General features: G+C 41.1%; 2 protein-coding genes across 2 annotated transcripts; one reads left to right on the forward strand and one right to left on the reverse strand.

Annotated features, from left to right (window-relative positions):
• Positions 1-5459: 5459 nt before the first annotated feature.
• On the forward strand, positions 5460-6152 carry atoh1b (atonal bHLH transcription factor 1b). Its single transcript, XM_073486252.1, has one exon. It carries the CDS (start codon positions 5460-5462, stop codon positions 6150-6152), a length of 693 nt encoding a protein of 230 aa, XP_073342353.1.
• A 2056-nt stretch (positions 6153-8208) lies between these two features.
• On the reverse strand, positions 8209-16304 carry dok3 (docking protein 3). The gene is made up of 5 exons (XM_073486464.1): positions 16248-16304; positions 14331-14633; positions 13960-14050; positions 10659-10846; positions 8209-9069 (listed from the first exon to the last, which is right to left on the reverse strand). Exons 1-5 carry the CDS (start codon positions 16302-16304, stop codon positions 8209-8211), a joined length of 1500 nt encoding a protein of 499 aa, XP_073342565.1.
• Positions 16305-16359: the final 55 nt, after the last annotated feature.

Genomic DNA, 16359 nt, shown 5'->3' on the forward strand with positions numbered 1-16359 from the left:
TTCTCTGTGAATGATTGTGTGGAAGTGAAGACAAAAATGGAGACGCTCTATTGTTGCGAAATTAAGGAGTCTTTAATTAAAAACACAAGAGAGACAGGAGGGGCTCACTGTATAGACCTGCGAGAGGATGGTGAGGCAGGAAACTGTGGAGTTCAGCTCATGTACACCTGTTGGTATACTAATTATACGTGATAAAAGTATTGTAATAACCACATATCACTATTATACGTGATAAAAGTATTGTAATAACCACATATCACCAATATCAAAGGTGAAAAAAGAAAATTATAGTAAGTATAGTTAAACAATTAAATGGAAATGATTGTGTATGTATTCAGGTAATATTAATATTCACACTAAAAGCCACATTGTTTTGTGATTATTACAGTTTTATTCATTCATGTATTTATTTATGGAGCTGTGACTGTATAATAAAATCTATTACCATTTTAGTAACGCTTTATGGGTCCACAACTTCCAAATGATTCCAGGAAATGTTCCTGTAAATAACAATGTAATCCTGATTAATGAATGTTATAATGATTATGAGATCTATCAGTATACTTCCAATTAATTCATTCTAGTTAACTCCTAGAGTTAATGCATCAGCGTGTTAGCATGTTAGGTGAGCTTTTAAAGGTGCAGTATGTAGTTTGGGGGAAGAAAGATGATTTTGTTTATGCCTAAACAAACTAAATAAACAAACTCTCTTTGTTTTCAAGGACAACACAGCTTCACACTGTTTTACTTTGTTTATATGTGGCGGACCCTGCCACCTTTCTAGCTTCAGACAGTGTTCTTATTTTCCTCTGAGAACAGCTTGTTTATTCAGTTATGGAAGAAATACATGTTTCTGAGTTTGCATTATTACCTCATTAATATTGTAAATATTAAAATTCTGAGTTTCTTCTACAAAACCACACAGTGCCCCTTTAAACAAGTCAGGCTATAACTCACGAAGAATAAATTAATAATAAATGAGAAGTTACTTGGGTTTAATTTGAGCAGTTCTTTTGAGAAACGTCCAATTTCCCCTTTAATTAGTGACAAAATTATCATTTATTCCCCAGAGAGTTAATTAGATAATTATAACAAAATTACATCCCTGCAAAATGACTAACTTCTCAAGCCAGCGTGGGTTTTTTTTTTTGATGTAACGCAGCACTTATAAGGTGTTCTCATGTCTTGAACAGGTGGACAATGAAACAGAGACACAATGCTTCAAAGTAAAAGCCTCAGAAATAGCATTGAATTAATTATAGATTGCTCTGGGCCACAGTTCCTCACTGGTTCCCCAGGGATAATTGAGGAGGTTTTAAAGCGTCCCCAGTGAAATGAGGACTGCTTTAATTTCACTATTAGGTCTGCTTCATTTACTAGAAATTAGAACGATGAGACAATGTATTGTTATCCGAAGGGCTCTCACTCTCTCCATTATCAGTCCAGGAGTAAAGGAAAAACACGACCAATCCCTGATAAAAAAAAACACACTACCTGGAGTAAATAGCATCCTTGATAGAGCACGTGTTGACACAAGTGGGTGCTGCTGTGGTCGACTGGTTCAGGGTTTGAATAGTTGGGATAAAGTGTTGGGACTGTTGCCAGGTTCCATCACCAGCGTCATCTGGCAGCTGTGGTTGCCAAGTTGCTAACAAATTGTGAAACCATTATAGGCTATAAACTGAGTGGTGATGTTGTTCAGGCATTTTGTGCCATCTACTATCCAGATAGTTTGTTGTTTTTGCATTAAGTGCCGTTGTATTCGACAGTATGGCCTGCCTGTCAGTCTCCGTTACTAAAGCATATAAATATCTGTGTAACAACTACAAAAGCTACTGCACCGTGTTTAGTCCTGACTTACATGTACTTTGAACAGCTGTAAATAAGAGTTTACGAGTTGCACTTAAAGGCAAAGAACAAACGGGTCCTCGCTGTGAGCAAATTGGGTCAAATTTTTACATTCTGCTACAGTCAGCCATGTTTACCGTCTACTTGTATCTGAGAGAGAGGCCAGGAGCCCGGGCAGAGAGTGAATAGTAGTTGGACAGAGAGCCCAGGACATATCTGGGTAGGTAAAACCCAGAAATCTGTCCATGTTCAATTTTTGCTGGGTTCTGGGTTTGACCAGAAATACTCACAAGCACCTGAAGGACGAGTAGCAGCAAGAAATTAAAGCTAATAGTGGAGCTGGTTGTTATTTTGGCCGTGGCAGGTGGTGATGTCACTGCCATATGTTCTGTTGAAATAAGAAGGGGACTACATTTGAAACAAATACATTTGGTTACATGTTAATAAAACAGCTGGTATCTTGCTGATGACTTCATGTTTACAGGTGTCTGTTTCTAGGAAAACACAATCTGAACAGGTCACCAGACACATAGTGCATTTTCTGTACGTGATCTACCTGCAGTTGATCATTGGTTTGAATCTTTTGACTTGGAGCTTTTCCATTTTCTGCTACTTTTTACTTCCATCCCACTGCATTTATTTGATAACTTTAGTTACTAGTTTCTTTGCTGATTGCATGAGCCAAAGAAACACATTTCAATATAACTTTATCGGCAATCAGATTTTAAATAAATAAATAAACCTGATGAGTGATCTAATAATCGACTAAGTCGATATCTGTTCAACCCATAGTTTACCGTATATACATGCATGTAAATATATGTATAATTTATTTTTCTATTTGTACTTTTGAAACTTCAGTAAATTTAATATCAGATACTTCACAATAAGTACTATTCATATGGGGCACTTTCACTTTTACCAAAGTAATATTTTACCATGATTACTTTTACTCAAGCACTTTGCCCCTTTGGTAGATAAAACATGATAAAGTGCCCTCTAGGGTGCCCTTCCAGTGGACAATAGATGGTGTAGTTCCCTCTCTTAACTATAAATGCATCACAACTTTCTGCACGCTGGTGCCCTTTTTATTTTTTTCAAACATCCTGAGTCTGCCTCTGTACTCGAGTATGATTATATGGGTACTTTTTACAACACTGGTACAATTACACATGTAAATATACGTAATTTGCTTTTACCTTTTGATACTTAAGTAAATTTAATGCCAGAAATGACTTTTTATACATTTTTACTCAAACTTCATGGGTGACTTTCACTTTTACCAGCAGTAATACTTTAACAGGATATCTTTACTTTTGCTCAAGTACATTTCTGAGGGAAACACTTGTTATTCTTCTAGATTTATTTGAGAACTAAAAGATACTTTACTTTTAGTGACTTTGCAGATTCAGATTTTTGCATTGTGGTATTCTACTTCCACTGAAGTAAATAATGAAAGCAGCCTGTTACAGCTAACTCTTTAACTTGTGGGCAAAGTAGGAGGAGAATTTTACATATAAGGGCCCCAACTGAAGCTCGGACCTGCTCTGAAAGTTGCCATAACTCGCCTCGTTGACAGCCATGTTGTCTCCCCCTCCCTGCCTGCCTGGTGGGACACATCAGTCTCCCTCTTGTCTCTCTGTCTGTCTCTTGCAGAAGGTCACTAAAACTGACCTCAGAAATGTTCCTCACACCTCCTCGGCCTCCGCTGTCACTCCCCCCGCACCCGCCCCGCACCAGATGGGAAGTGTGGCCTGCGTTTTGAAAGGCTGTGCGCAGGTTTACAGGCTGTTGCTCTGGCGGTGGAGCTAAAGGAATGAAATATTCATGTAGTCCAAAAAAGTGAATGGACACCCCGGGACGGAGAGCGTGCCGATTTATTCAACTAAAGACCAGGCCTCATTAGACTGCTGGCGGAGAGGCAGGTCACGGTGATTTTCTCTACCAGAGCTCGACCCCGACTGTCTCAGAGCGAGAGAGGGAAGGGGGGGGACGCTGAATGCCAAATCTATCCAAGTCCCCATCATCACAACATCTCTGATCTCCCACCGGACAGGTCTGCCGCCGCTGCCGCTTCTGCTGCTCAAGTGGTTCCTCTGCTGTAATGGATGACCTGATGAGTGATTAGCTCTTGTGTTGTGTCGGAGCAGTGAGTGTCCGGGGGGGGGGGGGGGGGGGGAGCTGAGTTGTCGCTGCGCGCAGCATATGGGAGACGTGGGTGACACTGGGTTTGTGACACACAGAGGTGTGTAGCTCGTGTGAGGTGCCAGGGGACAACAGCTGATAGGCACAGGGGCCACGTGACCAATCCAAATTAATTTATCGGGCTTGATTTGGTGTCACCTAGGAGACAAAATCCTTTTATGATGGTTATATGATGATGATGATGAAGAAGAAGAAGAAGAAGAAGAAGAAGAAGAAGAAGAAGAAGAAGGCAAATTATGCATAATAAATGATTCATAAATCGCCCTCAGACAACTTATCGGTTATCATGGCCCTGCTATAGACAGGTGTGTCTCCGCCTTGCCTTCCACCTGTTCGTTTTATTATTCTTCTGCAAATACTCCGCGAAAGATTGTCCACATTTTACTGTTTGTTTGGGAACAGATCCCTCAAGGGTCAGAGCCAATTAAGGAGCCAGTTCCTTTGCTCATGAGAAAGATGTCCAAAGTCTTTTTCCATGGAACAAACCACGGGTGATGATGATGATGATGATCTGTGAAAGTCTGTTTTTAACTGCACAACAAACCAAACTGTCACACTATCTGATGAACTTAACTTTTTAATTTAACTTTTAGAATACCTATAAAATCATAAATCATAAATCATAAATCGGGGAAAAACAACAGAAAACTCTCTGAAAAGTCCAGACTACAGTCATATTTGAACAATTTAAGCATGCACACTTTTTACCTTATTTACTTCTGGAAAACTGGAAAAGAAGAAATTCAATCCTGACAATATTAATGAGGTAATAATACAAAAATGTTTTTCCACAAACAAGCTGTTCTCAAAGGAAAATAAGGTCCCCTAGAACACTGGTTGAAACTACAGAGGTGGCAGGGTCCGCCACATATAAACAAAGTAAAACAGTATGAAATTGAGCTGAATGATAAATAAACAAACTGACCTGAAATGATTAAGGTCAGTTTGTTTAAGAAGTCCAGACTGCAATCACACCTTGTCCAACAGTTTTGGCATGCGCACTTGTTACTTTATTTATTTCTGGAAAACTTTAATGGTTTGAACTGAATGGCTAAACAAGTTCATTAGATCAAATCTCCCAAAAGCCACGCTCCTTAATGATTAATACTGTGCGCTCCCCTCTGTGTGAGGATAATAACAGTGTCGTGATTGAGTTACAATGCACAATGGGAGGAAAAAAAAGTCGAGCTTTGTCTAATTGTTCCTTGACAGGGTCAGAGGGGACGGTGCGATTGGCTGCTGCCTCCTGAGGCTGCAGGGCTGTCAGAGCTGCTGGGAGTGACACCAAGGTGACTGTATAAAGTGCTGGCGCAGCGCAAACCGCTCCAGAGACGAGGGCATCAGCCAGAGTCTTCCCTGTGACCTCTCCCTGCCGTGCACCACCACCACATCAGGACATTACAGTGATGACTGCAAAAGCAGAGCTTTCAAGCTGGCCGGAGTACCCGGAGGACTTCAGCCTTCTGCAGCATCAGCGCAACCTGGCCCACATCAACTCCAAGACATGGATTTCTTCAAGCTCTCTCCACGCCTTCTCCAGGAGGGACGCAGACATCTCTCTGGAGAAACTTGTGCCCATGAGTGAACTTCCTGACTGCGTGTCCGCTTCCACAGAGACGGACTCTGACAAGGCATCGGAGGGAGGCACGACGAGCCACTTCGGCCCCCAGAGACACAGGCGCGTCGCAGCCAACGCCAGGGAGAGGAGGAGGATGCACGGCCTGAACAAAGCGTTTGACGAGCTGAGGAGCGTCATCCCCTCCCTGGAAAACGAGAGGAAGCTGTCCAAGTATGACACCCTCCAAATGGCGCAGATTTACATCACTGAGCTGTCGGAGCTGCTGTCAGGTGTGGTTCGCCCGGAGTGCAGGAGTCCAAGCTCGGCTGACAAGACCGCCCGGAGGAATCTGATTCACTCCCTGCAGCCCCCGAACCAGCTGACCGGGGAACAGCGGGACCAATGCGCCTCCGTGGGCCACCTCATAATACTCGGCTCTCCATCTGACCTGGGGTCAAATAAGTCGACTTCATCCAGCAGCAGTGATGGAGAGTCATCGCACTACAGTGACTTAGAGGAAAGTCAGAGTGGAAGACAGTGACAGAGAGACACTGACTTCTCCTCCCTGTAGATCTGTTAGAGTTGTCCTGTCATTTAGCTTAGAAGATGCACTGCCAAATGGAAAAAAAGCAGGTAATTCTCACAAGTCTGAGATGTTGAACTTTTGTCTTCCACGAGGCCATGATGAACTCTCAGAGGCCTTTTCTTAATGCACTTTATGGCCTGAACCATCACTAAAGACATTTTCAGTGTCATTAGTGACATTTGTCTAAATTAAAAACAATTATTTTGATATTTATGTATAGCTATTTTATGAGGATTGTTTTACAATAAAAAATACTTGAAACATGAGTGTGCGGTAGAAGTGTTTTTGTTGCTATATTTCATTTGTATGGCGATATTTCCAACATGTGAAGCGGACTGAAGCATCCATTTCCAAAATGCAGTATCAGACCAAAAAACAACACTGGTTCCTGGTGTTTACACACAGTAAACATTTGATATACATGTGACAAAACCCTCTTTATTCACTTAATAATTCGCACAATAATTTAGAAGCAAAAACATAAACTGGAAGAAGCAACTCCAAATATGTGTGTATCTCATTGAATGTAACAAAGATATTTATAATGAAGCAGCCAGGTGTGCATTCAGCTTACTATACTGCAGGACATATTCTCTAACAGTGAGGAACATCCAGATACATAGACACACATATACAGATACCACAGACAGTAGTGGAAGAAGTACTTTTAAAAACTTTAAAGAAAAAGCACATTTAGTGAAGTGAAGGTAGTAATAAAAATGTAACGAAATACTCTGTTACAAGTAAAATTGCTGCATTCAGACTTTTTCTTAAAGATCCAATTTGTAAGAATTCCCAACTCGTCAAATACTGGCGCTTTTGGATGGTGGCCGACCTGACCTACAACCCAAAAGTGTCAGTATTTGATCATGTTTCCTACAAATTGGACCTTTAAAGGATAAGTTCGGCAAAAAAATAAAATTCAGCCATTATCTTCTCTCGCTCATGCCGATAGAAAGTCAGTAGAAGTTTCACAGTCCACAAAAAATGTCTGGAGCTTCACAGCAAAACAGCATAGTAGCATTCTCCTAAACTCCAACTCCTAAAATGTACAAAATCAACTGAAAATAAACATAAAATGGCTCCAAACAGGTCATCAAGCATAAACCAAGTCTCTGGAAGTCCAAATATTATGACATTGTTTTGAAAAGAAGTTATTTACACCCGTTTGAAATTGAAATCATCACTGTAGCTGCAAAGCTTCGTAAGTCGGTGCATGAGCTCAACCACATGTCAAGGGTGTAGATATTGTCTTTTCAAATCAATAAGGGATCTCCAGAGACTTGTCCCCATCAAGTCCCCATCTACTTCAGTTGTTTAGCAGAATGCTGCAACACTGTTTTGCTGTGCAGCTCCAGAAATGATTTGTGAACTACGACACTTCACCCAACTTTCCATCAGCATGAGGCTGAGTAGGTTATGACAAAAAAAATGTTAAGTAAAAGGACAACATTATTAGCATCAAAATATACTGAAAGTACCAAAAGTAAAAGTGAAAAAGGAATGGCCCATTTCAGAATATATTACATTATTGGATTTCAGTCACTGATGCACTCATGTGGAAGCATCACTAAAGTTACAGCTGGTAGACGCGGGCTAATTTTAACTACTTTTGCGACTGCTGGGTAGCTTAATCCATGAAAAATACATCATCATATATTGGTTGATTATATTTTGTTTTAATAATCGGACTCTGCAAAGTAGTTAAAACTGTCAAAATAACTGTTGTACACCAAAAAGTATATTATTTGCCTCTGGGATGTGCTGGAGTACAAGTATAAAGTAACACAAAATGGAAATACTCAAGTAAAGTACCTCAAAATCGCACTTTAGTAAATTTACTTAGTTACATTCCACCACTGCAGATAAGCATACAAACATCTGCAAGCCAAGATCTGATGCCTAATGTTCCCTGCTGAGGGATTTCAAAGAAATAAAGAAACTAATTAAGCTTTATGACAGTCTATCACGGTTAAAATTGCTCCTTCTAGTCTGTCTGTTAACTAATAGCCTACTGAGAAAATGTGAGGCTGCCCGCTCCGGAGGGAGAAGGTGGCTGGAACTTTGCCAGGTCCTTGGAAATGATTTCTGCCAGCCTGTGTTTAAAACTGCCAGGGGCCTCGGAGGGGGGAGTATGGCATGAGGAGCTGATGGCCTCCTCCATCTCTTTCATGTCATCCACTGCCTGTGCCTGTGCATTGTACCCTGGCTGGATGTAGTTATTCGCAGGGGGCTGACGCTGGTACCGGGCCCTGGGTTGGGTGAGGGGAACGGATTGAGGAAATGGGCAGGGAGGAGGCTGGGGAACAACACAACTATATAGGATGGGCGATGATGAGGAGTGCTGCAAATGGGGATTTAAGGTAGAATCACGTATTTTCACATCAGCATAGATGCACTCTGTGTCTGTGTTGGGTTTGAACTGATCTTTTCTAGTAATAGGAGGTGTGGCTCTCTGTACATTGGAATAAAGGCTCTCCAGGGAGTGATACCTCTCATCCTCTTCTTCCTCTCCCACAGCCTCCTTGCTGTTAGAGAGATATGGTTTTACAAGAGATGGTTGCTTTAGGTTTAGTGGAGAGATGTCATTAATAGTAGAGTAGTGGCAGGCAGACTCGTGGTCTGTGTTCACAGAAACATATGCAGGATTACAGACAGGAGGAACGGTGGGCTGGTTGCTTGTGGTTGGGAGGTTAACAGGCGGCAGGGCAATGACTGATCTCTGGACGCTGAGGGGCTGGATGGATGAACTTTTCTTCACAGAGCACTGATTTAATAGTGTCTGAAAGATCTGCGGACCATGCCTGGACAGGAAGATGAACACTCCTTCTCCTGAGTCACAGCGTCGGCCTGCTTCAATGCTGAATCCACCCTGCAATCACATCCACATCTTAGAGGGAAATTCACTTTCTTGCTAAGAGGCAGATGGGAAGATAGATACCACTTTCTTGTCTGTATTTCTTGGCTTAGAATTAAGAATAGTGTAGCATGGCCACACTGCTGTGCCAGCACCTGCTCTAGGGGAAACAACGCTCTTGTTTGTATTTCTTTAAAGGAGACATATTATGCTCATTTTCAGGTTCAAAAATTTATTTTGGGTTAGGTTTACATGCTTTAGTGCTCAAAAAACTCATCAGTTTCCTCTTACTGTCCAGTGCTGCAGCTCTGTATTCCCCTTCTGTCTGAAACGTTCTGTTTTAGCTCCTGTCTCTTTAAGCCCCCCCCCCCTCCTGAATGCCTCCTCTGATTGGTCAGCTCACACATGCCAGAGCCAGCACAGCAACAACAACAACAGCAGCTGTGCTAAATCAATCCTCACGTGCCAAACTAGCCGCTGGGCATAAGTTTGGCAAATGTGTGACATGGTGATGTGGTGTAATGTCACAAAGTCACAGAGGTAAAGGCTAGACTACTGACGAGGTGTTTCAGGAGCAGTGTTTTCTGTGGGAGAGAGGAGCTTCTGTTGGTGCTGTTGGTGGACTTTTTAACTTTCAAGATCTTTTACATGCACAAGAACCTGTATAAAATACTAAAGGAAAGGAAAATAAATGAAAAAGCATAACAGGTCTCCTTTCAAACCAATCACAATTGTTTTGAGTGGCATAAAACGCCCAGGAAGCAGCAACAAATCCCTATAAAGGAAAAATAACAACTGATAGCTTGTTTACATTCTAGCATTCGCAACTGAGTTAGGGTCACAGTAAGTTGATATTGTTAGCATGTAGGTTGCTAGCTCTGAGGTTTTTGTTTTATGTAGAGACAGGGATTTTGAAAGCTAACATGAAGATGTGCAAGGGGAAGACTAGGCCGACATGAAGACTGATAACAGGAAAACAGCTAGTTTGGCTGTGCCCAAAAGTAACACAATTCAACAAGCCAGCACTGCTAAAGCTTGCTAATATAGCATGCTGTATCTTTTTTGTTTCATCTGTACAAAAACCAAAGAAATGCACCACTTTTATGTCTGTATTGTATGTAGTTGGAGCCACCCGCCCATTAGCTTAGCTTACTACAAGACTGTAAAACAGGGGACAATAGCTAGCATTGTTCTGTTGAACGTAAAACTGTAAAAAAAACCCATGTCGCTTTTACAGTTTGGTTCTGATGTGCCATAAACAAACAAGATGTAACGCGTTAACTGGTTAGCTGTAGAGGTGCTGGTGGGCAGATTTAGTTGCCTTTGGACAGAGCCAGGCTAGCTGTTTCCCTGTTTTCTGTCTTTATGCTAGGCTAAGCTAACCAGCTAATGGCTGTTGCCATTGGTAGGTATCAAGTGTGGTATCAATCTTCTCATGTAAGTCTCAGCAAGAAAGCCAATAAACCTATTTTCCAAAAGCCAAACCTATTCCTTTAAAGATATCTAAATGATGTAGGCTGAATTTCAGGTTTATCACAACTATGGTGATGCAGTTTGAATACATGTTTGCGTCCGATTTGGGGGGAATATAAGAACATCCTTACCTCAACCTGTCCAAATTTGCGTAAGAGTATGTATGGCCATCGATAGATGGTGTAGCCAGTCTTGATGGCCAGCAGTGTCAGAGCCTGTTTTTCTGGCCAGACCAGATACTCTCCAGACAGCCGGCACCTCCTGGATGCCTCAGTGCTCTGGACAGTCACTTGGTACTGGTTTGGAGGAGGGAGTGGATCTAAAGATGAGCAGACATGAAAATATTTGCCTTTAAAAATCACAGCACGCTGTGGTTAGTGCAGCGTCACTACACATGAAAGTATTCATTTTTCTAGGTCTGAGCAGCAATGCATCAGCAAAGGGAATAACTGTACACCAAATACATTTTCACACAGAAAAATGCTGATTTAAAAGTCGCTTGCACTCTACTAATCTCCCCATGTGACTGGGCTGCCTGGATTTTTCAGGAAAAGTGTAATCCATTAGGAAATAAAAAGAAATAAATTTGTTTAAGCCAGAGCTTGCTGACACTAATACATTCTGGCGTTCATGTTTGAATAAATTAGTGGCTATAGCTACTGCTCACACATACTCTAGCTTTCTGCTGAAGTCTTGAATTTCTGATGACATCCAAACCTCACGGCTTGCTTTTTCTTGGTCTGTTTCCTTTTATTGTAATGCATTCACCAAATTAGTCTTACAACCTCATTAAATGATAATTTGAGTTTCTTACAACCTGAGTCTAATTTGAGTATTCATGGTTATGACAACACTCTACTCAACAGGTTATTTGCTGATATGAGAGCGCTGCAGCGTCACTACAATTTACTTTGATGGGGCAAAAACCAGACAATCTAACAATTTAAGAAAAAGCCAACCGGCCAGATTATCCACATCGTGTAATGTAAGTAAAAATCGCTCATTGCTGTATTAAACCCTGCTTCAGCACAAAACACATCAGATGCTTCCCCTTTTTTCTCAACCCTTCTCATCCACTAATAATTTGTGTACTGTCCTTTAGCAACAGCATCATTTTCTACGGATTTGTTTAAAACGTGTGATTGTCTGACCTCTCATTTTTCCTACCCAGTCTTACTTTTCTTTCAAGTACTGTATGAACATTATTGGTTGAGGGGGGAATAAGCTTCATTTTTGGCTGGACCACAGTGTGGCAAGAGGCAGCTGTGTAAATATCAATGTCTGACTCACTAAGGGAGTGATGAAGTTACACCATCGGTGGGTCAAGTGTTGTTGCTCTTAAGTTGTTACAAACGTTAGTTACGCACCATAACTCCAGATGCTATGAGTATAGGCAAAGCCCTCTGAGGCTATCACTGGTGAGTTCATCACTCACTCGCGCAGCATTAAAGACTTTTAGTCTAGGGAGGCCCCACCTTGGTCTCACCTTGTGAATAAGATGAGCTGAGACTGGTCAAATGCTCCCTTTCCTCAGCTACTGTAAACTGGAGATAGACAACTTTTTCTGCTTTAACTGATCATTCTGAAGTAAATACTGATTGCACAATGTAATGACAGTGAAAGAAATGACACGACACGCATATGGATTGGTTCCCTATAAACCTTGCTTTCACCACACTATTCGGCCTGCGCATTGGGCTTATTTTTTCCCGCAAAAACAAAGGACCAATTACATGAAAACTGGAATAACTATGGAAACTTTACACTGCGAAAGAAAAAGAACCTGCTGATGGAGGAGACAAAGAAGGACGAGCATTCACTCAATGGAAAGTGCCAGTGAAAAAAAAATCTGCAGACTTATTATTTCAACCAGGTGTTTTACTTTGCCAGAGAGTCAGTTAACAGTAGCCATGATGTAAAGGTAATCACACAGGGAAACGCTTCAACAGAGGAATTTGAAAAGTTGCCTGTTTGGGCTTTAAGGGAGAAGTAGAGCCCACTGCTCAGAGTGCTCATGTCATCTGGAGTTATAGTACATAACTAATGTTCTACTTGGTACACACTTTGCCCTCTAAGACTATCGCTAATGGGCTAAGGGTGAAGCAGGATGCGGCCCATGCTGCCCTGGGTCTGTACACAAGCACAAATACACCAGCTTCGTGAGAAATCAATAACCAGTCAAAACTCAAATGCCCTTGGTTGCCACAGAGACAAGAACAATATCTGATATTCACTGTGAGGGAATGGAACTGAAACATCAACATAAAACCTACTGGTGTGAGGAGCAGAGACGATGGTTGTGCTCTGTAACAGCACAGAGAGAAAACAGCTCTATGTGCAGAGAGACAGGAGGCAGTGAAAGCATCCCAGATAACAATCACTGACAAAACACTCATTACAGAGTGAGTCAGAAAAGCAAGAGAAATCCTGCAGATAGAAGTGAATGAAGAGCATGGGGAGTTAATTAGAAGAGCTATATTTAGAATTAGTACTTCTAATCAAACGTCTTAAGATATCAGTGGAAAATATCGCTTGTGCAACCACGTTTATAACTTTTGTTTTTACTCAAATGTAGCCCAACCATGTCATGTGATATTATTTCAGAACATCACAGATCAGCATTTAATATCAATGAATTCATATTATTGACGCAACTAACCACTGACCCTACATGGTCCAGACATATAGTAGGTTTTGACTCAATATGTAAGAATTGGCCACCTGTCAATACTTAAACAAAAGGTGGGAAGAACATCACCAGAGTAACTGCTGCTAACTGTAGCTGCCATTAGCTAGTTAGCTCAGTTAGCAATGCAGCTAGAAGCCCAGACAGTGAGTTTGGAGTACCGGGGGAGTGTTGGTGCTTACACTGCTAGCACGCTTTTGACCGGGAAAGGCCAGAGCTAGCCGGTTAGCATGCTAACTTCAGTGGATATCTCTTCAACATAATACTTAAACAACATAACACCATAACTGTTATTTTTTCATATTCTGTTGATCATTTTAGTTTATTTTTGAATGTTTTTGACCAAAATTCGTACATATTCACCTTTAACCCTTCTCTTGCAAAAAAATCCTGCCAAACGAAGTGCACACGCCATTTATGTTACTATAAACTGTACTGCAAAGGAAGTCTGAATATAAATAAGGGACAAGAATTAAACAATCTGGGCCAAAAATATCAGACCATCCTCCCTCCCACTGACCTTTGTAAGATAGTTAATTGTTGAGTCTCATTCCCAACTTATACCAAGGCTTTGCGTTGGTAGGTCGGGCTGACCACCAACCTAAAGCGTCGGTATTTGACGTGTTGTGAATGAGACTCGATTATCAACTATCTTACAAATTTGACTTTTAAGTTAACCACTTGGTAGGAGGGAAGACATTTTTTTCTGATTGATCAGCTGTGGTCTGCAGACTGACGAACATTACCTGTTTTCCAAGACGAGTAAAGTTCATTGTCCTCCATTGTCAAGTCATTTCCTCTCTCGAAACCCCCTTTGTCTGATTCTCCAGGATCCTTCTGTAAACACAGTGGCAAGGTAAACATTACAAGGACTGTACACTAAGCTCTTATCGCTGTTTTATAGCCTTTAAGAGGTAAGATGCAAGAAAGTACACAGCTTGTGCAAGCACAAGAATTAGAGAAGTAAGGTGACAGAAGTTACAGATACTGTATTAACTTCCTCATTGTGCTATCTATCTCTGATTGTGGGTAAGGTTTATTCCCACCTTTCCCAAATGATAACAGTAAAACAGAAAAGAGGACAGTTGCACTGGTCAAAAGGAGAGATGTGTGATACCTGGAAGGCTAGGGCACAGAGGGCACTCAGCCAGTCCTGGCTGGCTGTGGAGGCCAGGGTGTAGTTGCACTGGATGGTGTTTATATAGAAAGCTGTGCACCCAGGAGGGCAGGACTCCTTTGGAGCAGGAACGGCACTGAGGCAGTCAGTCAGACGCACCACTTTCCTCTCTGGTGTTTTCTGCCGACCCATCTTCTTCTGGTCTGTGACGGCATTGTTGTCAAGTAAGGTGCAGAGCTCCAAACGCCCAACTCCTGTGTAGCTGGGTTTAAAAAGCACTGCCCACATTTTCCGCCATGATCTCTGTTGTAGACGACAGCAGGGGCAAATGGAAGAAGTGACCGTTATTAAGTGGGCTCTCTGGCACTGTTCTTGACTGGTTTAGATCTTCTATTATGTTATGACATTAGCAAGCGTGGCATCTGTTTCTATTGTTATACAGATGACTCACCACTCTACGTTTCTGCTTCACATGATGAGCTGAGTCTTGCCAACAATCCTGAATTTTAACAATCAGTGATTGGATGGCCTAAACTGTCTATCTGTTTGACTGCCTTCTCTCCCAACACTACATCTCTGGTTAACAACCAAGGGGTAATTTTAGGTCACACCATTTCTCTCACAGGAAACATTCACACTTTTGTTCATGCACATCTTGATTATTACAAAGATCATTCACCCTCCGGCTTGAGAACAGCCTCCCTGTAGATTTAAGTGTGTACACAACTGTTTTATAAACACACAATGAGTAAATATTCTTGTCTAGCTTCCCTTTACCTACAGGATCATTTGCTTTATGCTTCATCGGCTCATTGTTTCTTCTTTACTATTATTTCAGTTTATAATCACCACCCCTATTTTTTTATCTTGTCTGTTGTTTTTAACATTTCAACTTGTTTTCTGTTAATTTCACGTCTGCTCTGAAGCATGTGTTTCATATCTTTGTTTAAAATGTACCAAATACAAAGTTTATTAATCTGATTAAGATTTTAAACTGTCGTTTTGTGTTTTTTTGAGTAAATATGGTCTCCTGTGCATTACTGTCATACTGCTACTGCTTGAATTCTGCATAAAATGTTCCTGATGTTCCTTTAAGAGCCAGAATGTTGCAGAAACTATCCCTTTGCCCATTTGCAGCTACATTTACAGTTTGTGAGGGGGCAGTAAAACCCACACTGGAGGCATTTTCACAAACTAATATTGATCCAAAATATAATTTATTTCTTCATTTCTGGAAGCTGAAAATGATTGTGGTAATGTTAATGAGACCATTTCTGGCTAAATCCACATGTGGTCAAACTGAATCATCTCCACATTAACCTGAACTATAGTGTCACTCTATTTTACAGAAGTGTCATTTTTCTCTGGAATTTAAAGCGAGCCAGTAAACCTATACATGTATTCATGCAGTGTATGGCCAATTCAAATCCAAGAAACTTTAAGGTTTGCTTACTTACATTATTTTGCATATTTACCAACCCCTCGTAATATCTTAAGGAACATTTTAAAATAGCAAGGTTGATCGCTCAAACCACAAGAGTTCTTGAATTATGTGGTTTCTTAAATTCTGCAAAAACTGAGAGCGCAGCTGTGACAGCTGTCACAAATACTGAGAAAAACACTTTCTGACAACACAAGTATCAGCGGACTAAACATTCGCATTAGCTTTTACTCAAAGGTTTTAGTCGTGTCTTTGCATGAAATTACTTTGGATGTTAAATGCTTCATATTAAGATTTAGAATCTCTGGAAAACATTTGTATTGCCAAGCATGTGCTCATTCAAGGAGTTGAAGAGCAAAACACTGTAATCTTTCTGACAAACAAGCTGTTCAGTTACCATACTGACTCCAAAAACATAAAACCAGCCACATTATTTCCTTTTTAAAGTACATTCAATTTGTTTCTATAAAACTTACTATTCCAAACTTGACCCCCTGAAGGTACAGCATCCCTTCCTTGAAGACGACATCCATGCTTGTAAGCTGTGTCTGTAAATCCTTCGCTGTAGCACACCCTATGTCACTGTGG

The sequence above is a fragment of the Pagrus major genome, chromosome 18 (genome assembly GCF_040436345.1).
Source record: "Pagrus major chromosome 18, Pma_NU_1.0".
NCBI classification, from domain to species: domain Eukaryota; kingdom Metazoa; phylum Chordata; class Actinopteri; order Spariformes; family Sparidae; genus Pagrus; species Pagrus major.